The 27,752-nt window shown below is 31.7% G+C and overlaps 1 protein-coding gene and 1 long non-coding RNA gene across 2 annotated transcripts in view; one reads left to right on the forward strand and one right to left on the reverse strand.

Annotated features, from left to right (window-relative positions):
• Nucleotides 1-6,958, forward strand: part of LOC143079793 (kinesin-like protein KIF15) — a 68,343-nt gene extending 61,385 nt beyond the window's left edge. The window contains exons 31-35 of the mRNA XM_076255384.1: nt 378-466; nt 814-885; nt 3,165-3,237; nt 3,995-4,126; nt 5,175-6,958. Of these exons, the coding sequence (XP_076111499.1) occupies nt 378-466; nt 814-885; nt 3,165-3,237; nt 3,995-4,126; nt 5,175-5,300 (492 nt within the window). The 3' untranslated portion in view covers nt 5,301-6,958. The remainder of the gene's footprint in view (nt 1-377; nt 467-813; nt 886-3,164; nt 3,238-3,994; nt 4,127-5,174) is intronic.
• Nucleotides 6,959-9,222: 2,264 nt separating this feature from the next.
• LOC143079794 (uncharacterized) lies at nt 9,223-24,508 on the reverse strand. Its single transcript, XR_012979483.1, has 2 exons — nt 24,388-24,508; nt 9,223-12,497 (listed from the first exon to the last, which is right to left on the reverse strand). It is a non-coding gene; the product is annotated as an uncharacterized LOC143079794 (long non-coding RNA).
• Nucleotides 24,509-27,752: the final 3,244 nt, after the last annotated feature.

The raw sequence follows: 27,752 nt of genomic DNA on the forward strand, positions 1-27,752 counted from the left end.
ATAATCATTCATGGAAGATTTAAGCAAAAAATTTAAGGTGAGCGATTCAGGCTCTTGAGAGCCTCTTGTTTCACTTTTGTTGTACCTGCTCAAGCAAGAAAATCAATCTCTTTGAGATAACAAACGATAATCTATAATTATCTCTCTTAAATGTTTTTCCATTTTGAATATAAAAAATTTGCAGCTATCAGATATTTGTGCAGAACATTGATTTTATACATTTTCTGCTGAAATGTATATACATGAAGATATATGAAAGTTAGGTTTGCATAATTCCTGACAGTTTAAAGAATTAGGAAAAAAAAACAAAAACGAATAAAAAGTTAGAAATACTTCAATAAAAAGAAAACTATAATGCTTTTATTTTTTTATTTCAGAATAAATTAAAAGCCATAGAATCACTCTCTGAGGGATTCCGTAATCAAAAACAGTGTCTTGAGTATGAAATGCAGAATAAAAGGGACACGTAAGTTTTGATTGATTAATGAAAACGAAGGAAGAAAATTTACAATAACCAAAATAATACAATAACATTAACAGTACCACTATTATTGCATCAGATGCCCATTTCAACTATTAATGTCCATTAAGTGATTCTCAGCGCCAAAATCTTATACAGATGTGAAAGAGCTGAAAAAATAAAAAAAAATAAAAATTGATGTCACAATTTGACAAGGAAAAAGAGCTTTACATATGGGTGATACTTTCGTTAATTTTGGTAATTTTTATCACAGTAAATTAAAATAGAACAATACTTTTATTTTCATGCCAATACCCAAGTGTTTTGTAATTTATTTTCTCTTGTTTTTGTAGTCTGGACAAACTGTCTGTTGAATCTATGGTCAAAGAGGAACAGATTAGAGGACTTGAAAGTGATTATGAAAGGTACATTGCTCATTGTTGAAGGCCGTACGGTGACCTATAGTTGTTAATGTCTGTGTCATTTTGGTCTTTTGTGGATAGTTGTCTCATTGGCAATCATACCACATCTTCTTTTTTATAATACAATACAATTTCAGTGTACCTTATTACAGAATGGACTACACATGACTTGTAATTATATAGTTATCAAATTCTTGTCTTACCAGTGAAAAAACAAGAAAATGTAGATATTGTCAAGAGAAATGAAATTACTTAAAATAACCCAAACAATATAACTATTTTTTATTTTTGGTCCAAAATGTGCAGATATCTTCTTAGTTATCTCAAAGCCAGTTGTATGCTACATGTACATGAATTTAATTGCAAAGGTTTAGTTGGGGAAAAAAATATTGGCATATAGTTTTAAACAGCTTGATTCAGTTGAATTCACCTTAATTTACCTGAGGACTGTTCAAGCAATTCTGATTCATTAACTGGAGCTTTTTCTGTTTGTGCACAACGACTTCCCAGCCCATAGGTTAGTTTTGAAGTACCTTTACTTGGTCCCATGTTGTTTTCATGGAACAGTCTTCACTTAGAAATTGGTTTCCTTGAAATCAAATCTTTTGATCACATTTATAAGGAAAATACTTTTTCCATTATGGGACCCTGTGGAAAATGCTGAAATATCATAGTGTACCTTGACGTTGCTTTTTGGGATAAGATTGCTTTTAAGCAATCTGTAGACTTATACCATTGACTCAGGGCCATGCCCTCACGTCAACCGTTTTATTCTAAACATCAAGGAACATCTCAGATTCTTAAGATTGTCTTGCTTTAAATGGTATAAAAACAAAAGGATTGAATTTAAACAACTGTCCTATATTGTTCTTCTCATAATCTTCATGTTTCGATATTTCCCTTGACTTGTATGCGTGTTTTTAAAAACATGGAAAATCAGAATTAATCAGTATTTATATTTAGTGTTTTTATAAATTTAGAAACACGTCCGAGGGAATTCCCCAGTTTTGATAACAATTTACATGCGAGAGTTCTCTAAATTCCGATCGATAAATCTATTTCTGTCATATAAGAACTGAAGTGGAGTTTTATTATATGTCACCGTTATGAAACTGATATTTGATATTGTACTTCCAGAGAGAAATGGAGGTCGTTTAATTAACATTTAATATACGTCCTTGCTACAAATCACAAGTCTAGGGTTTGTTTAGGTAATTATGCGCATGCGTATAGTTTTCTTGACTTGAAGGGGTATCAGATTGAATGGTTGCTCTGGATTCCCCACTCCATTGATCAATTTGAAACTCAAGAGATCCTTTCTATGTCTCTCTGCTATTGAGGGTTATTGTTGTTGCATAATTTTAAATCATATGCATCAATTAAATTAAAATAAATGTAGTCCACAACGTAAAGGTGTAACTAGAACGCCCCTTCAGCCAAAATGGAGTCTTCCATATTATCTCTTCGAGTTGTCTCCCTTCCTTAGTTACTTTCGTCAAACGACGGAACGTCGAGAAAATTAACTCGTTCTGTCGATAGACGTATTATATTAAAACCGATCGCAATTTAAACAGAGGAATGTGTACGGAAAGGAATCATGCCCACTGACCCAAAGGAAATTTAATATTTAAAGAGTTAGGAATGGGGTTCCACTTAGAATTCACGTAGGAAAATTGGTGATAAGGTACGAAGTGAAATACCTTCTCTCACTTTCAGTGACTGCTGTGGAAAGTTAACTTGGAATTGATATTACAAAAATAAAACACAATAAGTACATTGTTCATACACTTGTATCGAGGATTGGCTGTTTTTAAAGTTGAATAAGTGATCATAACTATTCAGATTACGTAAATTGCATTTTACGAGCATTTTACACAGGCCTTTTAGACGTGCAGTTGAATTATTTTTGAAAATAATACTAATACATGTATCAATGAAAACAATGGCAATCGTATCCCTCAGAGCAATCTGCTCTTTGATTAATTATTTTGTTGTGGGGAAGGAATTGAACTTTTCTCAACAGTGACAAAGTTGTTGCTCCCCTTTGGTTTTGACACTCCAGAATTTCCGTTAATTTTCTTTTTAGGAAGAGAGGAAATAGTAATTGGTTAAGTTCAACCAGTTTCCTGTAAACACTTGTTGATTAAGATTTCTGTTCTTATCCATGGCTTTAAAGTGCTAACCTGTCTTTATCTTTATGAATTTACTCCTACTAAATCTGAATGTCATTTCGGTATAGGTGTATTTTGGTGCATTTGAAAATAGTTTTTGTATATCTGTAGGATGAAGGAAGAATCATCAAACATAAAGGCTGAAAATGAGATGCTTCAGCTTAGATTTTGTGAAATTGACAAGGTAAGTCATACTGAAAATTCATTTTTTTCATGGGTACTAATTTTCGTGGATTGCCAAAATCATGTTTTTGTGGTTTTGCCAATGTCTACTTATAAGCTTTCAGAAATTTCCTTCTTCATTGAGTTTCTAAATTCGTGGTTCACCTTAATCAACGAAGTCCACGGAAATTAGTATGCCACGAATATTAAGTAATTCACATAACACTTTATTTGTTGTGGCAGTTCTCAAAAAGAAGAGGTCACAGACGAGCTTTAAAAGGGTCATTCTAAGATACTGATTGACCTAAAATGAACAAACTCATAAAATTTTTGACCTTTAAAATTTGCTTAAATTTATAGACTCAATTTATAGTTTGACATGTCTTAAAGGCTAGTTTGTTGGAAAAAGATTTTAGTACATGCAAAGATTAAGTTTTTATCATATGTTAAATTTGATAAAGCTTAAAAAATTTAACAATTAGCAGTTTCAGTATTTTTAAACTTAACTATTGGTAATTATTTTTTTATTTAACCCCAAAATGAAATTAGCATCGCATAATTGGTTGAATCCCAATTATTGAGAGTTTGGTAGCCACTGGATAATGTAGAATGCTTTAGATTCTGAAACAGTGAATTGATGAATCATCTGACATTTCGTATTTCTGAAATTGCAAAAATGTACATTGTTTCGCCTATTTTGCAGTTGGTTTGTATTTCATTATCAACTCAATGTATTCCAATTGAGTAAATATTTAAAGTTTGATAATTAATTTTTCCAGGAGATTAATGAAGTGAATGAGAGAAATAGGGCCTTACTGGAGGAGAATGCTAAACTTGTAGGACATCAGAACTTAAAACAGAAGATACATTATACAGCAAAGTTAAAAGATGAAAACAATTTCTTAAGAGAAGTAAGTTGATACTACATACTTGTTAAAATTAAGAATGGATATGGGGAATGTGTTAGAGAAAACAACCTGACCAAAGGGCAAAAAACAACAGACCAAGGCCACCAATGGGTCTTCAACACAGCTAGAAAATCCTGCACTTTGATGTCGGCTTCAGTTGTCCCCTAAACAAAAATAGTACTAGTTCAGTGAAAATGGACATCACTCTAAACGCCCAAAACATATAAATGTACTAAAACAAAAAAACATACAATAACTAACAACAATACATTTTATATAGACTTACTGATTTTAAAGAGAAAGTTAACACAAGGAAACAATTGAAAATCCAGTTGCTTTGATCAAAATATATTAAATTCATGAGATTAAGTATCTTTAAAGCAGTAGCTCTTTTTTTTATTCCTTGATTATTTTTTATTTTTTTACTTTTTAAAAATAGTATGTACCTTCACCTGACCAATCCCAACCACATTATCTCTTAGTTAACAAGCCTCTTAACCATTTAGAGTAATAGAGAAATGGTTCATTCATGGTTTCTAACATTTGAAAAAGCTAACTCATGTTTATCTTATAATTGTCAAACAATAGATGAACGGTGGTGTATATATAAAAATTAAGATTGTTGTTGTAAGGAAAGTATGAATAATATAATTTTCATATAATATTTTATAAAGACAAATGTCAAATGATAAATTAATGGAAAAAAAATCCAAAAATTAATTTGAATACATGTAGTAATAAAGAAATTCTTCTAATATTGCTCCCTTGGGTGGTCTTTTATTACAGGTTTGACTATATTTTGAAAATGAATGCATGTATAAGCAGACTAACGTGATCTCCATGGAAATAGCTGGTAACTGTCTATTTTATGCCTTACTTGGAACAAGCACTTTAGAATGAAAATAAGGTGTTTCAAGCACTCTTATTAAACAAGCACCTTGTTTGTGTAAAAGTAATTACAGTTCTAATTAACTATGAATCTTAAAATCAGTCTCCCAAATTGGACATATAATTAAATATTTATTTAATTCGTTGTTTTATTTAATTGCAGCAATTAAGCAAGCATCAGCAGGAAATAATGAAATTAAAATCAGGAACGCCAACGAAGAAGGAGAACAGAACTCCTTTGAAACAGTGGAACGAAAAACCTTGGGAAGAAACAGAAGAATCTTTATAAACAAAACTGTCTTTTTATTTTTTTCAATTATAGGTGAAAGTCAGATGTTTGTGTATGTTCTTATATATGTTTCTATGATCTCTGATTAAATATGTCAGTCAGGAATTTGTAGTGAAATTTCGGAAAAATTGTTATTTAAAATATTGAATACTGGTTGAGGAGATTTTGATATTTTGTAAAAGATTGTTTTCCTGTTAATTATAATCAGACATTCACTGGGCAAATTTTAATATATTTTTGAATGAATGAACAATTTTATGTGTATTTATTTGAAATTTTTAATCATGTTCATGTGTAAACATAGTTTGTTTTCAGAATATGTCTTAGAATTTCTGTCCATTTTTTGTTAGTTTTATGTTCCTTAAATGGCATCCTATTATGTTTTATGCAAAATTTCATCCTTTTCCATTAAGATATCAAGGAGAAAATGTTGTACTAACTTTGATAAAGTCTGTTCCAAAACAGAATTAACTTGAACTGAACTCCTGTTACAACATAGGAATAGGATAATTTATTATCAGTCTAATTTATCTTGACTTATCTTTATCTTTCTAAGAGATATATCTGTTTTACCAGTTTTATTTAGACCTTTATGTTTCTAAATCTTTCTTCTGTCCTTCCTTTTTAGTTATTAGGGATTGTCTTTAACCTACTTATATTATCTGTATTGCTTTGTATACTGCCAACTAACTAAGTCAATAGTAATTTTTATGTATGTAATTTAAAAAAAAATCTATTATATGTTATTAGCATAAGCATGGTTTATTTAATGCTATCTTGAAATTAACATCTTATCTCTATCTCAATAGAATCTTGCCCTTCCCCAGTTTCTCAGCCTCATACAAAAAAGTTTATATTTTCCTGATATTGACCTAATATTGTATATGTATCTAAAATTGAAAATCTTCATTACCTTTATTGTTAATTTATCAAAATTATAACTTATTATTCTTTTATGGCAGCACTCATTTTTTGATAACATGTCATGTTGTGTGTTTTTATTTAGATAGTGAGGATATGATAGTGCTGAGCACAAAAAGAGTGTATGTTAGTAAATGTTATATATAATTATCATGGGAAAAAATGCTTACATACAGATAATATTGTTGTTGTTTTTATCAAAGATATTGAGGGACCAACAGTATGTATATTGCTGTACATGTAAAAAGTATTCAGCAATCTCTGCATCTTATCTATACATTATTCAATGCTGGGGAGAAGCATAGTAAACTGTTCATGTTTATCATGGATTCATTTATTGTTGTTGGAACACAATTTGGCGCCTGTCTTAAGTCAAGAAGTTCTAGCCATTGCTAGTGTTGTGTGTTGTTTTGGTACTTTTGTGTTTCAGAATCAGAATTTAGTATCAATCTTTTTGCTGAACTAGCATACATTAGGGGTCAGCTGAAGCACACCTCCAGGTGCTGGATTTTCTTGCTGTGTTGAAGAGCTGATGCTGTTTTTCTGCATTCTGGATGAGTTGTATTTCCACAGTACCAGTTTCCATTCTGGTTTAACTGTTACCAGGAAATTCACATAAATTTGTGATCCCTCAAATGAAAATAAATTCTCCTGCAGCAAATGTTTTCAAAGGTAAGGCAAAACTATGACTAAGAAAAGCAAGGTAAGGCGTACCAGTTATTATGAAATATACTGCAGCTGTAATATTTGCGCATTCAAATTACATTGATCGTATAATAATTTGTGATATACAGTCACTGAGGGTATATCCCCTTGTTTATGGTGTTGACGATGTGTTTTTGTAGAGTTTTATTTATGACGTCATTAAAAGTACAGGTTTGTGGAAGTTTTTTGTTGTTCGTTCCAAATTGAAAAATGATGGTTTTAACCCTAAAAATTTCTTGAGGGACAGGTATAGGAGTTGCAGTATATAAAAAAATAACCATACATTTGATTGAAATATATATTTTGTTTGTACTCTACTCAAAACAGGATAGATAAATCTGTGTCTAAGCCTTATACAAATACAATTTATATTTCGAGGCAATGTATGATTATTCTATATTTAATCCAAGGAAGATCCAAATTTGTTGTAAAAATCCTAGTATTTTAAAAGTTTGAAAAGCTATAGTTATAGTATGTATATCTTTGACGAGATATTAGATCTTACTAGTATTATTGTACCCCACGCAACGAAGTTGCGGAGGGTATAATGTTTTTGACCCGTCTGTCCGTCAGTCCGTCAGTCAGTCCGTCAGTCCTGTTTCTTGTCATCGCAACTCCTCTCAAACCACACAACAGAATTTCACGAAACCTTTTCAGATAATAAGGACATACTATGTAGTTGTGCATATCGACGGGAAATTGCGTTTCAATTTTTTTCTAGGAGTTACGCCCCTTTGAACTTATTTACTTTAATGTACTACTGCAACAGTTTGTCATCGCAACTCCTCTCAAACCACACAACAGAATTTCACGAAACCTTTTCAGATAATAAGGACATACTATGTAGTTGTGCATATCGACAGGAAATTGCGATTCAATTTTTTTTCTAGGAGTTACACCCCTTTGAACTTATTTACTTTAATGTACTACTGTAACAGTTTGTCATCGCAACTCCTCTCAAACCACACAACAGAATTTCACGAAACCTTTTAAGATAATAAGGACATACTATGTAGTTGTGCATATCGACGGGAAATTGCGATTCAATTTTTTTTCTAGGAGTTACACCCCTTTGAACTTATTTACTTTAATGTACTACTGTAACAGTTTGTCATCGCAACTCCTCTCAAACCACACAACAGAATTTCACGAAACCTTTTAAGATAATAAGGACATACTATGTAGTTGTGCATATCGACGGGAAATTGCGATTCAATTTTTTTTCTAGGAGTTACGCCCCTTTGAACTTATTTACCTTAATGTACTACTGCAACAGTTTGTCATCGCAACTCCTCTCAAACCACACAACAGAATTTCATGAAATTTTATAGATAATAAGGACATACTATGTATATTGACAGGAAATTATTATTCAATATTTTTTCTTATACTTATTTAATTTCTCCAATGACAATGTGGGGACGTGGGGTATGTGAGCGTGCTCACTAAGGTTCTTTAATTTTTATGATGAATTTTACCTTGGACTACATTTTTTCAATGTGGTTGTGTCACTTTGATATAATATTCATGTATTGTTTTTAGAATAAGATCTTTGTTGCCAATCAATTGCACTTCTAAACCAGGGATTTTCGTTGCTAAAATTGTGTGACTTTTTCATAGATGTGTTACCTCACATTCAAGGAAAGGTCATCACTGACCAAGAGATCATAGATGCTAATTTTATGGTGGTGATTATGAATGCTATACTCATAAAGCTTTATATTTCTGAAGATTGAATGCTGATTAATTTATATCTTGTAAACTTGAAGTAAGGAAAGATTTTCTTTTATCATTAAACAGAATAATAGTTCTTACTCAAAGTCATACGGAAGACAAGCCACCCTACTCTAACATTAAACTGGAAAGCAGGCAAACAACAACATTTGAAAGCCAAGGATGTATTACAAGCAAAACAGTTGAAGAGCTTTAAGACCATAAAGAACCTAAAATATTATGCATCTCCCTCTAAGGAAAACTTGTTGAAAAATGTATGAGGTAGTTGAAACCTTAGTTTCTTAATAAATTTATAGATTTATAAACGGACAGTTTAAGAAACGCCATTAATCATGTCAGTACAGCATAAGTGCTGAGTACTAAGGAACACATGACAACTAGGACCAATTTCAAGATCACTCTGACCACTTTAAAGACAATTTGAACCAGTCTATAGAGATCTAGGACCAATTGCAAAACTTAAACTTCTTGTGAAACAATTAACAGAAAAATCTATACAGAAAAGTTTGAAAGACTACTTGTACCAGTTACATTTTCATTGCATTGTTTTAGCTGAGGAAAAAAAATATTGAATAGCTTTATTTAAAGTAAATATCCAGTAAAGTACTCCAGTGAGCTTTTCAGATCGACTATATAAAAAACATATATACACATAAATACAAAAGTCATGATTAAAAACACAATTTTAAATATACAGGTCATGATAAGAAATTATACTAGTACATGGCATATACATATATGGGATTCTGTAAATGTAAATACAAATATGTAATTTTGCAAATAACCTTAATTGTGCAATTCATTGATGATAGTTAAATCAAAGTATACAACTTTCAGTTTCTTTTAAATCACATGATGCAATCAGTACACTCATTAATAATAAAAACAGACAATATTTTTGAAATACATCAGTAGAGCTTAGTTTAAAGGAGGTGTCATTATTTTGAGTTACCAATCATCCAGACAATAGATTTGGTTAATCTTGTGTTTACAATCAAGTCAATAGGTTGAAATAGTTTATGAGGGGAAACTAATAAGGTACAACAAAAGGAAGATACGTTCATCCAAAGCTTTGATTCAGAATTGGGGAAAGTAAAATAAAAGAAATTAAAAACCCTTTCCAGCTCACATCTCGAAAATATAGAATAAGAGTTAAAAAAAACGGTGTTAGAAAATGTTACTTCTGGTTCATATGATTGGTTAATTCCAAGAAAATAAGATTTTAATGTAATTTTCATTGAATTTCCGTTAAAATAGCTAATTTCAATAATGCACCTTCCAGATGAGATTTTAAAGGTTTTTCAACCTAATGCAAATGACCTTATGATTTTGTAATGAAGCAGTTTGATTTTTTTACAACCGTCAAAATCTAGAATATCAAGATGACCTTTGACCTTGACCTCAAGTTTATGATCACATGTCATAGATGCCAAATTGAAAGATTCCTATAGTTGGATAGTAATAATGATTTCAAATTTTATTTTATAATGATATGTCTGTTTAGTTCACGCATCATTGTAAATAGAACGAAATTAGATGAGACTGTCGTACAAAGTGAGAGGTTTAGCGCTATAAAACCAGGTTTAATCCGACATTTTCTACATTTGAAAATGCCTGTACCAAGTCAGGAATATGACAGTTATTGTTCTTGCGTTTGATGTGTTTTGTCATTTGATTTTGCAATTTGAATAGGGACTTTCCGATTGAATTTTCCTCGGAGTTCAGTATTTTTTGTGATTTTACTTTTAACACTTATGACGTCCCAGAAAATTGTTTACGCTTAATTTGGGTTATACTAAAATACTTTGTTTTAAAACACCAGAACAGTCGATATCTACGTATTTTCAATTTACTTTTGAAAAACACACATAAGAAATCATTCCATTACATAGATCCATGGCTTTAAAAGGCACGGTTAGTTAGATAGTACTATCGGAACTCTGAGTGCCACCAATAGATAAAGTGATAAAGTATAAAAAGGCAATTTATAACATGGTGTATAAGATCGCTAAAAAACCAGGTTTAATCTACCATTTTCTACATTTGAAAATGCCTGTACCAAGTCAGGAATATGACAGTTGTTGTCCATTCGTTTTTTATGTGTTTTGTCATTTTATTTTGCCATGATTAGGGATTTTCCGATTTGATTTTCCTCTGAGTTTAGTATTTTTGTGATTTTTCTTTTTTCAAATACCAGAAAATAAGGGGAGAAAATTTTGAAGGGTCACCGAAACACGGTGACTCAAAAATCACCGAAGTTGCTCCATGTCGATAACAAGTATATACCAAATATGGATAGAGTCGAAATTTTTCAGAAAATAACCCCACTGATTTCATGATATAAGATTTTCAATTTCTTCATTTTGCATTCATGCAATCTAGGAATTTAAAACGGTAAAACTGTAATAGTAAGACATATTGTACATTTTCTTTTCACAGAATTGAACACAAGCCAATCATCATTATTGCATGGCCTTGAAGGATATCAAAACTAATTGAAAAAAAGTTCAGAAGCAAATGACACATATAATCAACATTTTTCGATCATCCAAAACTGGTTGTCCTTTGGTGTGCAACGTTCACCGCAAACGCGACCTTTAAATGCGGCATACATAAATCTTGTTTTCATTGCTGTAGGCGCCAATAAATAGTAAGTTTCTCCTTTGTTTTTGTCTTCTACTTGGACTATTTTAAAATCTGCTTGGTCATCAGGACTCCCATTTTTCCCAGCTACCCATAATCCACTCATTTCCATTCGAATGAAGTATTCAGGCCACTTTAGTGATGATATTGTAAAAGTATTAAATTCTTGTGCATGGCATTTGAATTTTGTCTGAGATGGGTCTGCCGTTTCAGACAATAAGACCAAAGACCCAGGAACGTTAGCCATGTATAAACGCTTTTTAGGATACGCTAAGGATCTGAAAGTATATTCGCCTTCCGTCAAATGTTTGAGTTCATTTACTTTCATCTCATTTAGACCTAAAAACTTCTCAACTGTTTCATGTTTGATTGGATCAAAAAGAAAACTTAAGATACAATTTTCTTTGGTCGGTTTGGTTAAAAATTCTAGCAACAATGTGTCTTGTGCATTTTGTTCATCTAAAACTGCTTTTACTCCATTTGCGATTCCAGGGGAGTTATCGGATACATGCAATAGTGCATACATATGTAGCAAAACACCTTTCCGTAATGTTGCCAAGCAACAATACATATTCACATGTTTCATCAGTCCATCAAAATATTTTTGTTTTCTGCCATTGAAATAAATTTGGCATGTCTTGATTAGCAAATCTTTTATAATGGACGCCAACTTGCCGATAAGATTAACTCCCGCGTTTATAGGTACGTTAGCTGAAAGAGACGAGATTTCATGCGGGGCTAGTTCCCTTATTCCAATGCCACATAAAAATTTTGTTGAACTTACTAAGACTGACCTTGCTCCCTCACATTCGTTGGTCATTTCTTGGTCTTTTTCTTGCCCAAGGATGCTCTTAACAACACAGTCTATGTTTGGTTCCTCTTTCATATTAAAAGCAGCCATTCCTATACTGAGAATTAGGTGAGCACAAGATGCTACTGGGTTTCCGACGTTTAAAAGTGACAATATCATACATGCACCTCGAACTAACTTGATACCTGTTTTGATATTAAAGCCAAAATCTTCATTATCTGATTTCATTATTTCTACCGCAGCCGATGCAAAATTTTCTATTTCTGTCTTTAGTTTACTGGAATGCATGTAGACTAAAGCCATTAAAGAACTTTGCATATGTCTTCTGATAGCAGAATCTTCAGGAAGCAAGGATATTAGTTCCTCCATTATTTCAGGGAAGCCTGAAGTAGATAAACAGAACAGTTATATATTTAACGTAATTTACTAATGTCATCAATAAAGAAAGATATTTTACGTCATAGAGAAGTAATCATCGTAATAATTCTCATTTTGTATCGAGATAAAAAACCAAAATATAAAAAAAAATCTACTTTGAAATAACTGGACCAATTGGAACCAAATTTGTCCACACTCATCCTTGTGGTATTAGTTTAAGAAACGTGTCCGATGATCCAACTGCTGACCAACAGGATCGACATGGCTAAAAATTGATAATATATTTGCTCTTTTTTCGAAAATCATTTAAAATAAAGAAAATCTGACTGACAAAAAATATTCAGAATGGCTAGACTTACTTTATGTCTATTGACATCAAACCTGTCAGACGACTTTTTATGTGAGTTATAGCACTTAAACGACAATTTTAAACATTTTTGTCATTTTTATCTCGAAATTCATAATAGATTGAATTATAAGATTGATCGACAAAAATATTTTATGATTGGAATTGTTAGTTGACAACTGAAAGTTGTAATATCACTGTTCCGGACTATATGAGTATTTCGACCATTTGAGTTTGGTTATACGATCACTACCGGTGATGGTTTTTATCTTATATGCAATACATTTTTATGTGAAATTTTGTCTGTAGTACTGGACAGGATAAGAATTTGAGCCCAAGTGTTTTGTGATTGTCTAAGTAATTGTCCTTCGTGACAACTTTTCCAAATTATTTGCAGTTTTTGCCTTTTTAAATAGATTGATAAGTTTTCAAAATAGCAAAACATGATCAGCAAGGCAAGTTCTACAATTAAGTTAGTACGATCGAAGTCGATGGTATACTCATTTTTAAATTATTGCACTTTAATTACGATTTTCACGAATATTCATCTTAGCCTATTATCTTGAAAAGTACAAATGGTAGGTATGTCCTACCTTCTTTTTTTATAGGACATTTCATCAATAAAAACATCTGAATCCGGTTATGTCAATAGCATGTGGGGTATGAGTGTCAGTTAGACAACTTTGCCTCAAAGTCATGACTCACACTAATTTATAAATACTTTGTCAGAATTTCATTGCGATTTATGCATCTTAACTACTGCATGAAAAACATTCTATTTTACAAGGCGAAAATAACTTTGACTTAGCGTTGTTATCACATTTAAAAGACAATCAGAATATATTCCTTAAGAGCATACGATGCAGTCTAGATCACTTGTTGATTTTTTCTTGAAATTTTGAAATAAAATCAATTTCAATGTGTACTTTTGAAATATGCAAAAAGCAATATACCTTCATGACTTCATTTTGCGATAATTTGGTTCGAAATTTGCATATTTGAAGGGGAAAAAAAATGAAATCTCAAATCGGCTTATTTGAAAATGTTCTCCCTTGATCCATGACAAAAATATGCTATAATAAGTTTTAGGTAAAACCAAATTATCATTTGCTGATTGCATATTACTATTGTGAAATATAGAAATTGACATTATTTTTCATTCAGAAGTGCAGAAAAATTCGATCGTTTTTTCTTTCGATTGTGTTGGCGGAGCGATCTTAAAACATTACTTGATAGATTGCAGGCGGAAAAAAATTTGCAATAAAAGCAATAATCGCAACTCATTGAACTCTTACGCCTCTCATGACTACATTGTCAAATACGGGGATTATAACTGTGTCTTTGTAACTGGCAGTTCTTTTTCATACACACAGATATATTTCAATGATTTCAATTCTAAAAATGCGCTTAGACTTTACACTATACCTATTCAAAGTCAGGAACAACATGATTTGTTGTCTTATCTATTATGCTATTTTTTCATTTTTGTCGAGCCTTCGACTTTAGTCGAAAAAGCGAGACTAAGCGATCCTACATTCCGTCGTCGTCGGCGTCGTCGTCGTGGTCGTCGTCGTCGGCGGCGTCCACAAATATTCACTCTGTGGTTAAAGTTTTTGAAATTTTAATAACTTTCTTAAACTATACTGAATTTCTACCAAACTTGGACAGAAGCTTGTTTATGATCATAAGAAAGTATCCAGAAGTAAATTTTGTAAAAATAAAATTCCATTTTTTCCGTATTTTACTTATAAATGGACTTAGTTTTTCTGCGAGGAAACATTACATTCACTCTGTGGTTAAAGTTTTTAAAATTTTGATAACTTTCATAAACTATCCTTGATATGTACCAAACTAGGATAGAAGCTTGTTTATTATCATAAGATAGTATCAAGAAGAAAATGTTGTGAAAATAAATTTCCACTTTTCCGTATTTTACTTATAAATGGACTTAGTTTTTCTGCGAGGAAACATTACATCCACTCTGTGGTTAAAGTTTTTAAAATTTTAATAACTTTCATAAACTATCCTTGATTTGTACCAAACTTGGACAGAAGCTTGTTTATGATCATAAGATAGTATCAAGAAGAAAATTTTGTAAAAATAAATTTCCACTTTTCCGTATTTTACTTATAAATGGACTTAGTTTTTTTGCCAGAAACAAAACATTCACTCTGTGGTTTAAGTTTATAAAATTTTTATAATGTTCTTAAACTATCCTGGATTTCTACCAAACTTAGACAAAAGCTTATTTCTGATCATAAGATATTATTCAGAAGTAAATTTTGTAAAAAAAAAAATCACTTTTTCCGTATTTTACTTATAAATGGACTTAGTTTTTCTTCCAGTTAACATTACATACAGTCTGCAGTTAAAGTTTATAAAACATTTATTAGATTCATAAACTATCCTGGATTTTTTTTACCAAACTTGGAAGCTTCTTTCAATCAAAAGACAGTATCGTGAGGGAAATTTTTATTGATGTTTTTCCTCATTTTTGTTGAGTCTGCGATTAACAGAAAAAGTAGGCGAGACACCGGGTTCCGTGGAACCCTTACGAATTTTGTTAACATTCTCTGTTAAATTTATCCGTACAATTCTCCATACGATTTAGAGTTTGGCAAATGGAGAAGATACTATATTATACTCCACACAGTACGTTGATATCTAAATTACTAATTGGGCAGCTGTTTTTGTAGTTTGGTATTTGTCTCATCGACAAATTATTATTTACACATCTTTTATTCATGTCCTATAGAAGGTAAAACACACACAAAATTACGAATGTTGATTTGATTTATTCACATTTCAAGTTTATTCTGTTCAATTCAATAAAAATAAACAAGTGCAACATTTTGTTTTCTAAACATTTCCTATACCAAGTAGGACTATAGCATGTGTTATCTTATAGTTCGTTTCTATGTATGTTGAATTGTAGTTTGTTTTTGTTGCGCTTCAGTGTTCAGTTGTTTTGTTGTTTTCCTCTTATAAATCTCCTCTCGGTTTTAGTCAGTTGAATTTGTTTTCTCTCAATCAATTTATGACTTTTGAACAGGGTACACTACTGTTGCCTTTATTTCTCGTGAAATTATCGATTTTTATAGCCGGTACTTTCTTTTTTCAAATTTGCGCAACCGGATTAATGACGTCAGAAGATTTATCGCAAATGCGACTACATTTAACGCGACATCGTGAAATATAGGCGTACTTTTTAAAAACATCGCGAAATTTCAATTTTGTGATTAAAAAAATCGTAAAAACAACACGGAAAGTTTTGAAAACGTTATTACCTGTCCCTGGTACTGTTTCGTATGCCCTTTAATATTTTAATTCATTCATAATCAATGATCAACAATTTTGCATCTATTTATTAAAACACACATTCGCAAATATTCTGCAATGCTCTTCTCTTCTTGCAGGTTCATCAAGTATAAAATTAAAAGACAAATGTAAACTAAACTAAAATCGGAACGGTATATCTGTATTGTTTTTTCATAAACTACGACATCTCTCATAAGTATTTGTTTTAGTTCCATACATCCAGAAGCAAAATCACGTTCAGTGCTATATTTCAACCTTTTACACAAATATGCATTCAATTAATTTTTTGTAGTAAATATGAAAAATACATTTTCCGTTAATTGTGACCATTCACTTGAACAATACGATCGTTGTTGTTTTGTTTGTGATGGGTAACATAATTGTTTCTGAATGACCAAACACTAAGCTTGTAAACAAGGACAGCAAAACATAACGACGAAAGATACAAGAGGGAAAGTCAAACTCATAAATTGAAAATAAACTGACAATGCCATGGCTAAAAATGAAAAAAGACAAACAGACCAACAATACTACACATGACACAACATCGAAAACTAAGAAATAGGCAACACAAACCCCACCAAAAACTAGGGGTGATCTCAGGTGCTCCGGAAGGGTAAGCAGATCCTGCTCCACATGTGACACCCGTCGTGTTGCTCATGTTGTAACAAATCCGTCAAATAGTCTAATTCGGTAGGTCACATTCATGAAAGGGAAGGAGATTTTAGTTATGACGTAAGGAACATAATCATCTATGAAACAGTTATTTTATAACGGTCAACCAACCTGTGATGGCGTCTGTACAATTGAGGAAGGGATACTTTCAACTTCAACATTTGGAACTCTTGGTTTAATAGCTTCCTTGTGGGCAGCAACCCTCTATCAAGAAAATCATGATAGGAAATACAAGCACGGGAATATCGTATCAATTGGAAGATATATACCCCGTATGCAGGTGCTGCTGGAATGTTACTACTTAGAAATTAAAAGTTCACAATTGGAAAGCTGAAATCATCTCTTTTGTCGTAAATGTTTTCATTATTTATGTTATTATTATGATATCTGTATTATATAGCTACGATATCTTAAATGTTACTGACATGTCAAGACCACTTTCAAATTTGACCGTCACCGGATAAAGCTCGGTAATTATGCGCGCCTTTAAGACGTCATTTACCAGATAGAGGGGATCGCCGGTATCCCTGCACTATAAACGTTCATCAAGCATCTTAGTGATGGACATTGTGCAGGATAAACTAGAAATAATATTTGTTCTGTATGTACTAATTACAATTTCCTAATGGCAGCAGTGCTAAAAAACAATATTGAAAATTCAATTTTCTGAATAATTCTTGCAATATAGTTTTATAGTTTTCCAACCACTCGCTTAACAATGGAATGGAAGTGACAACGCCCCTAAAAGAACGAATGATGTTCACTAAAACCAAAGATTTTGACGGAAATGCATCGAACTCGAAAGTTGTCTATAGTAGTCAGCACTTTTTGTGCTGACATGAATTGTCATTTATTTGGTTATATCTATAAATTTACTGTTAACAAAATATTGAATTTGTTGAAATACTAAGGCTTTTCTACCTCAGGCATAAATTATCTTAGCTGTATTTGACAAAACTTTTAGGAATTTTGGTCCTCAATGCTCTTCAACTTCGTACTTTATTTGACCTTTTTAACTTTTTTGGATTTGAGCGTCACTGATAGTCTTTTGCAGACGAAACGCGCGTATGGCGTATATATTAAATTTAGTCCTGGTATCTATGATGAGTTTATTTACCTGAGATATAATTGTTATGCCGTCAGTTTGAAAGGAAATTAAAAGAGGTGTATGCATGTATACATGGTATATATCCGAATATCTTTTTAATCTGGAACATGATAATTTTTCTGTTATTAAAGGACATTTACTGAAGAAAAAATGCATGAACTATAACATTTGGAAAATTAGGCGACACCTATGATTTACACAAACTCAATTCATTTTACTTTCTTGACTGCAGTTCAAAATAATGAACACGGAAAAATATCTGCACACCAATAGATATTTGAACAGTGTAAATGAATGCACCGTGTCAAATGAAATAGAGGGTTTTGCTTATGCAACTTTTTCTGTTGTTTTGAAAAATGGAATCTCAAGTACCAAGATAGATTCAATACATATAAAGTTCAACCCAACCCAGTGATTTCTACCAATGTAAATCGTCCGATACCAAAACAACGGAAAATTCTGAAGCGGAACAGAACTAATTCTGTCGAACCTGATAAGTAAAGACTGGCCAATATAAAATCAATGCATGAACTCTAGTAATAATTTATCTTGAAAGTTTTATTCTACGCTATCCTGAACTTATTTCACAAATACTGAAAACCTATTTTTCACCAATAGTGATAAAAGGGTTGCGTTTTTCTTATTTGTAATATTTATTGATACATATGTTGCTCATGTGGCACATAATGTGTGCTTACAGTGTATTAATAAACTTGTCATCTTGTCCTGTCTTTAAACTTGTTCACGTGCACAGGTGTGTCTGTAATTTGAAAGTTGTTTGTGTAAACTCGCAATATAGCAAGTAAAGGGGGCGGGGGGGGGGGGGGTTGAAATTACACTGTAAAACAATTTGGGTCATAAATATTAATGTAAAGTAGTGATTAGATCAGCTGAAAATGGTACAAAATTAGCACTTCGGAAGCTGTCAAAAGATTTCAAGACCCCCCTTAACATATTAAATTGTCCATATTTTGGGTTAGAGCTGATAAAGTTTTCTTTAATTTTGATATAATTTGTCCTAAAAGTAGTACAACACACTGTAAAAATATTATTGAGAAAACGCAGGTGGGATTTTTCTAATTTTCATGTATTGTCTAAAAGAAATGCACTACGAAATAGCTGTGTACTCAGGCCAAATACAAATACAATACGATTATTCAATTAACTGTCAATGATATTGTATGGGGTTAACAAAAGATGATTTGACAGTTTACCAATACATCTGTTTATTCACAAGATACACATCAATCAAGTTAATCCATTTATAAAAAAATATTCTATTGATTTGCCTTGGGATATCATTTTGCATATTGTATTCAGATTAAAATTATTTTGTATCCAAGTAAAGGAAGAAACTTGATTCTGTCATTTCTTTACCAACATGAATTTTAATATCATCGAGAACGTTTAATGATGAATCGTTGATAAAAGTCGTATTTTATTTTGTACCAAGATGCCTCTACAAATTTTAGTCTGAAATGGTCATTTTTATCTTAACTCATCTGATAAATCTGAAAAATTAGCTATCAAACCAAGTTCAGTCTTTCAGTCATTTTTCAGATTTATTGACTGCGGTTAACTCTGTACTGTTTATACAATTCATTTGAAGTCAATTCAGTGCTTTTCTGTAGCTTTTCAGACAATTCAGAATATGTTGAACTGTACAAATGCTGAACTGACTGGACTTTGAAATGGTCTGAACAATATTGTATATACCGCAGTGAATAAGTATTAAAATCGTCTGAAACACTGAAAATAATCGACAGTTTCAGACTAATATTTGTTTAAAAGTGATAACCGAACCCATTATTTAAAACAAAGTGCACAAATACAAAAAGTATGGTTGTTGAGGCGTAGGTGACCATAAATTGCATTGATTATATTAGCATTGTTACCAAATCTTACTTGCGTAATTATATACCAATTGCAGCAGTGCATATTTAAAAAATCTTGGTACTCGTTTGAAAAGTTGGAACAATATTTTTTTGTTTTAAAGAAATTGCTTCTGACAAAAACGTTTTTGTTCTGCTTTTGTTGTAAGAAATGCAATTGAAATTTTTTTTCTAGCAGAAAAAAGTAAAATCACAAAAATACTGAACTCCGAGGAAAATTCAAAATGGAAAGTCCCTGATCAAGTGACATCATCAAAAGCTGAAACACATCAAACGAATGTATAACAACTGTCATATTCCTGACTTGGTACATGCATTTTCTTATGTAGCAAATGGACAATTGAGTATGGTTTTATAGTTGCTTAACCTCTCACTTGTATGACAGTCGCATCAAATTCCATTATAAAGACAGAAGATTCAAAATTCAGTATGAAAAAATATCTCAATAAATCATTTCTTCTTGGGGGAGTTTTTATGCAAAAATTGTAATTTATGTTAATTGTTGAAAAAGATGGCAAGGCATTTCTTTGTCAGAGAGTGACTCTAGAAAATATATTTAGCTTTTATAATTAAACAAATAAATCACGTAATCCCAAAATGAAAGTGAAAGATGAGTTCGATTTTTTAGGAATATTCAGCATTCAGCAAAGTGACATGATGCGTCTCCAATATTATAAGAGACTATAAAAAGGAGATGTGGTATAATTGCTAATGAGACAATCCTCCACAACATTTAGCAACTGAGGGTCACCGGACGGCCTTCAACAATAAGCAAAGATCCGAAATGACAATTTTAAACAATTCAAACGAGAAAACTAACGGCCTAATTTATGCTAAAAAATTAACGAAAAACAAATATGTAACACATAAAGAAACGACAACCACTGAAGCTCACTTTATTCTAAAAAGCTGATCCGATTTTTTCGAAGTCGGACTATATCGTTCTTCATTACAATACTATTAGCACAAGAACTTTCGACAGTTAAAATTTTGGAACAACGGTGTGAGTCGACATTTGTTATCTACAGTCCGTTTTCATGTATGTTGGGGTTAGCGTTTTTCGTATTTCAGTGTTTCTATTGTTCCGTTGTTTTCCTGTTGTACTTGATATAAGTTTGTAACCTGTATTTTTTTTGGCGTTATTGAACAGCGGTATACTACGGTTGACTTTATTTGACCCCGGTCATCGGGCAATTCCTTATTGTGTAGGTGATACAACCGAATGTACATGTATGTGAGATTTTAAAACCAAATAAACTGAAATTCAAAGTGTGAAAATATTTTTTATATACCTTTAGTCTTTCTGAGGATTCATTAAACAATTTGTGCTCCTTCTTTATGTACATGATTTGACTTTGTTAATATGTGTTTATTTTTAATTATGCTTTCAAGCATACTGAATCTGCTAAGGAGAAATAAACAATGATCGGATCGATATAGAACACACATGAAGATTGTATTGTGTCACCGAGAAATGTGAAATCAATTCATAAGTTGGAAGTTTTATTTAGAAACAGATATATCAAACTTTTGATGTAGAAAATTTTATACGGTAACACACGTTATCATAAAAGATGTACGTATCTTACGATCTTGATAATTGATATAAATGTACTGTTATTGGTAATTTAGCTATTGCATGATTGCAGAATTTTGCTAAAATGTTCCTATTGCATGATTGCAGAATTTTGCTAAATAAAGGCAACAGTAGTATACCGCTGTTCAAAACTCATAAATCCATGGACAAAAAACAAAATCGGGGTAACAAACTAAAACCAAGGGAAACGCATTAAATATAAGAGGAGAACAACGACATAACACTAAAATGTAACACACATAGACAAAATCCCACGAGAATAACAAATATAACATATATATATAACATCTAAACTAAATACATGAATTTGGGATAGACAAGTACCATGACACGTCTTATCGCAATGTGAATTTACACTCAAAAATAAGAGAAAACAAACGACACAACGTTATAATGTAATACACACAGAAACGAACTATAATATAACAATAGCCATATTCCTGACTTGGTACAGGGCATTTTTAAAGGAAAAAATGGTGGGTTGAACCTGGTTTTGTGGCATGCCAAACCTCGCACTTTTATGGCCATGTGAAATATAACATCAAAATGACAACACAGGACTACAATATAAATAAATTGGAGAACACAATTGACAAAGAATCACACGAACAACAGCCAACAAAAGGCAACAAGTTCAAAATTTTAATACGCCAGAAGTGTATTTTGTCCACACAAGACCTACGTGTGACGCCCAGATACAAAAGTTTGAAAGCCGAAACGAGTACAAAGTTGAACAGCATCGAGGACCAAAAAATCAAAAAGGTTGTGCCAAAAACGGCAAGGGTTTTCTGTTAGTTACCAGAAAATCCTTATAATTTAGAATAATGTATACTTTTGCAAACAGTAAATTTTATAAAATGAATATTCAAAAGATGTACATGATAAAACTGAAGTATTAACTAATTACAGGAAACAACTGAAATACATTTACATAACCAGACATTTGAAACACAAAAGTAGACACATCCGAATACGTTTAAACCTCTACGCCAAGTAACGTCCTATTTGAAACTGAAAAATGACGAAAAAATGACGTCATTTGAATTTGTAAAACAAAAAAATGAAAAATGACGTCACATAAGAATGAATAAGATAGAATTAGGATTAATTTAAGATTATATATTTGAACTAAATACTGATATTGCATTTAATAACAAAGCACATTTTAATACTTATTAATATCAAACTAAGGTAGCAATTAACTATATTATAAAACTATGTCCGGTTTGTTTTGAATCTAACTTCAAACTTAATATATCGTACTGATTACGTTTAACGAAATCAAATCTGATAAATGAAGGCGGTGATTAATTTTCTTTACCATAACACATAAATTTAATAGAAAAGACGTCAACACATTTGACAAAATCCGATGAGAATTACAAATATAACATTAAACATTTAAACTAAATACATGAATTTGGGGTGGACAAGTACCGTACCACGTCTTATAGTAATACGAGTTCACACTCGGCAAAACAGTCACAATCAGGAATAAGTCACGTTTGGTAATTAAAAGATTAGACGACATTATGACAAAACACAATCTACCATGTGGTAAAAATGTCCTTAGCAAGTTTGGTCAACGAAACATCGTATGGATCCACCAAATCGTGATGGTGTCCATAAAATTTACGGAGTGTCAATTTTAATCTGTCCTCCTCATAACTTTGTTGGAGCAGTTTCTGCGTAAGGAGCACACTCCTGTATATGAAGTCCGTATAGTGTGAACAAGCACGAGAATAACGTATCAATTGTGATATGTAAACACCATACGAAGGGGCAGAGGGTATGTTACTGCTGAGAAATGGGAAATTTATAATTGGGAAGTTGAAATCGTCCCATTTATCATAGATTTTCGTGTGAAGTCCATCTACGTCAATATTGAGGAAAAGATCAAGGTATGAAGCAGTCCTTCTAGTATCAGTGGTATCCTTAATTTCAAGTTCACTTGGATATATGAGATGTAAGTATTGGCTGAAATATGGGTTATTCAATGATAGATACTTTTTACTACATGAACCTTTTGAAAATGAATATTGTTTACGTTATCTGTTTTTAAGGGTTTATGAGAGCAAAACTGAAATATAGCTATAAACCTTCCGCAAATATGTTTCGAGAGAACGATTATTGTTTATCATGCACCATCCTTTTAGTGTAATGATATACTGATTCAAGGAAAATAAAGGCAACAGTAATATACCACTGTTAAAAATTAAAAAAAAAGATAATTCGTGTTTGTGTAAATATAATTACATCTTACGCGTACTTGTTTGTTGCTCAGTTCTCAGTCAAGAGCAGTTACTTCATAAGTAGTCTTTGTACTTGTTGGTTTTTCATTTCATGACATTCTTAGTTTTTTATTCTTCAGTTTAGTGTTATTTCTTCAAGTGAATCTTTTTTGGGTAGTCATGTGTGTATTATAGATTATTTGATTATTTCATATTTTTACGAATGACCCTTTATCATTTTCTACATAAGAAAAATACTTGCACAAATTAAGTCAAGAATATGACAGTTGTTTTCAATCCGTTTGATGTGTTAAAGCTTTTGGTTTTGCCATTCGATTAAAGAATTTCTCTGTTTCAATTTCATTGGAAATCAGTATTTTGGTGATTTTACTTTTTATTGCATAATAGGAAATACTTTTTTTGTTAAGCTTAATACATATAATAGATAATCTGTGAATTTAGCACCAGCACTTTATTATACTTACTAACCACAGAGCTTCTGATACTTTGGAATAAACACTTCATGAACAACCTATGACATTAAATGTCACAGTACAAACATATAACTAGTATATATTTATTGCTGTACGATAAAAAAATTGGTCAGAATCCAGATAACTGATTTCATTATTTTCAACCAAAAGAAGTTAAATGAGGACGAATGAAATGGTAAAATAAATGTATGCCTAGACGAGTCAAACAAATTTCATATAAACACTTTTCCTTACCTGCCATTGTAGCCATCTATCTCAAAAATGGTCTTTAAAATATAGACCCAAGTACATGATATGATATTTTTCTAGGTCACAAATAACACCAGAGCGTCAGGTATTTTGATATACATTATTGTCATATTGTGAACCTTTTTTTAAAACTAATCAATACATCTTACATCTATGTCTAAGACGACAGATTATCTTTTGATAAGGGGTTATTTTAATGTTTACAATGATCACATATACTTACATTGCGTCTAATGTTGGTTTATAATATCAATTTTCTACACTTCTATTACCTGTTTGTTCAATGAAACAGAATTGCTCGATGCTGAAATATTCTTTATGAAAATGTAGACAAAAAAATCCACGCAAAATGTCATCAATATTGAATAGGTTGATGATTCTATAAGTTAGCAGCTTGAAGCTTTTAGAAATCTTACACAGTTGGTTATCGTTACTTTTTTGTCATGCTTCAAATTATATGAAAAATTAGTGTTTAATACCAATTCCAATTGAGAGGGTTCAAATGTCAATGAATGTTGAGTATGGATATACATGATTTATAATTATATGTATTTCATTTTCTTGGACGTCTACAAGCGAAAGTTTTTGTCAACGGACAATTGATATAGATTTGCATGGCAGATGAAGCATACATACGAGGAAAGTCTTACCATTTGGACGCAAACAGTATCCATGCTTTTTGAATTCATTCAATTCCTTTAGTTTATAATTGTTGCCTAAGTAATTTAGTGTGTCTCTTCTTAATCAATTTACGGGATTTGAAATCGTGTCAAACGACAGTCGCGTAATTAAGCAACATACTGTACACTCATATCATTAACAATAAACCGTTTTTATGTCATAACTACAGGAAAATTTCAAAATAGAATAAAAAATCTATATGATAAGAGAAACAAAACTTACACTGTCATAACTACAGAAAAATATCAAAATAGAATAAACAATCTATATGATAAGAGAAACAATACTTACAACGGAAAGCCGATATTTAAAAAAAGGAACGGAAGATACCAAAATGATTTTCAAACACATAAGTCGGAAACAAACTAGCAATGGCGTTGCGAAAAAAACTCTGACAAAACACAAACGTTAACTGCAGTATACAAAATGAAACATGAATATTGGGCAACATGAAACCCTACTAAAACTCACAGCACCCGGGAAGCGGTAAACAGATCATGCTGTGTGTGTGGCACCCGTTGTGTCGTTCATCTGATAAGATTTTTTTCCAAACGAAATCGTTATTGTGGTAACAATTAAACAAATATTCGTTGTCATCTGTCATGGAATCCTTGGTTTCATAAAGGCCGATATCAATTTAAGAGTAAACAAAAGAAATAAAAATCTTTATTCAAGAAGGTAAAATGGCAAAGTTGGTATATTTGATTTATTTATACATCTTTCAATTATCTTCAAAAGTTTAATATATGTGTTTTTTTGCATCTTATATACGTGTTAATATATATACGTCTTTATACTTGAAGTACTTTATGTATGTTCGATATATTTGTAAAATTTGAAATTAGGACAAATGATCACATATAAGCTGATTATTGCAGGTGCAAGTACATTTGTGCCTTTTTTTGTGCATAAGCAAACATTCCTTCCGAACAAACTCCATATGAATATACAAGATTGATATTTTCAAAACGTTAATTGGCATATATCTGTCTCCGGGATTATTAAAAGAGGGCCATGTCCTATAAATAAAGAAAGTCGGTACATTTTTCTTTATGCTCAGGGGCTGTTTTGTTTTGAAATCTATAAAACAAAATTTTTTAATACATCACCCCGCTTCATTTCTTTTATGTAATATAAGGTTATTAGTTTTTTGACCAATGAAAATGTTTATTTGTCCGTCTAAGGAATATTGAATAAGATTTTGTTTGCTTTTTTTCTTTTCAAAATTCAAAAACGCTGCATAGGAATGATCATTTTATGATTGTAAATTTGAATATACAAGTCAAGATATGAAGCAGACTTACCTGTATCTGCGGTATCTTTAATTTCTAATTCGATGGTTCAACACATTCAAATCCTTAGAACAATTAGGGAATCGTTTCTGCTGAAAGTGTGTACCAAATGAGGACTATAATTCGTTCTAATAGAGATGAAAGACACATAATGGAAATTTACATATACGAATTCAATTTCAAAACACTACAGAACCGAGAAAACGGAGATACATACCAATGTACAAATGGGGCAATCGAAAATCACACATCAGGGCGTTATGGAAAACCAGACAAGAACTGGGTAGAGAAAGAGGAGGAACAGAAAAACTATGGTCCCCAAATAATATGTGGTGAACTCTGGTATAGTTAAGAGTCACTGGTCACTTATAAAACGCGTGCGTAGACTTTTCAAATGCAAATCAGATTATAAGTTAGTTTGATCATATATGGGTGATTTTCTTTTTATAAACCAACTCAACATTGTGAGTTTTTTGTTGGAAATTAAAGGTAACTTAACTTCAAAGATAATATTCCATCTGGTAATTAGAGTCATGGTAGTAATGCCAAAGGATATGTGAATATTTTCAATAGTATGTTGAAATAAACTCATCATAGATAACAGGATTGAAATTTTGTAATAACGCCAGACGCGCGTTTCGTCTCAAAAAGAATCATCAGTGACGCTTGAATCACAAAATGTTTAAAGGGCCAAATAAAGTACGAAGTTGAAGAGCATTGAGGACCAAAAATTCCTAAAAGTTTCCCAATTTTAGCTAAGGTAATCTATTCCTAAGCTATAGAGCTATAGTTATTGTACAGAGAAAAGAAACAAGGTGTATAAATGCTAATATTGCAAGTTGTAATATTGTGGAGAGGTGAGTTCTTCCTTAAAATGTATTCATGAAAGTGCACTGTGTTTGGCCTGACCAGTTTGGAGAATATTCCTTTTGTTCGGACTCGAAGTGCTCATAGTGTCATTTGAGCTCTATATACAGCCCTTCCTCATTGAAGGGTTTGTTATTGTGTATTGGTGTTATTGTTGTTAATTGAACATTCACAAGTCGATACTAAATATTTGTGGATATTGTTAGTAGATGATGTTTATATGTGTTATTGTGTTCCTACGTTTTGTGATTCTTACCTGATGCCGGGTTCGTAGTAATTTGTAAGGGACATTATGAATACTTAGGCTTTGTTTTTATGCATTGTACATGAGGTACTTAACCTTGCATTTCGTTTGCAATGCATTGGTCCTTACTTTGTCAGCAGAGATATATCTATGTCTACATTTGAACTTGTGTAAACATTTACATTTACCCAATCCTTTGAAGAATGGGTGGTAGCTTAGATATACAAATACCGAAAATGGGCCTTGTAAGAATAACTCCAAGCTAT

The sequence above is a fragment of the Mytilus galloprovincialis genome, chromosome 6 (genome assembly GCF_965363235.1).
Source record: "Mytilus galloprovincialis chromosome 6, xbMytGall1.hap1.1, whole genome shotgun sequence".
NCBI classification, from domain to species: Eukaryota; Metazoa; Mollusca; class Bivalvia; order Mytilida; family Mytilidae; genus Mytilus; species Mytilus galloprovincialis.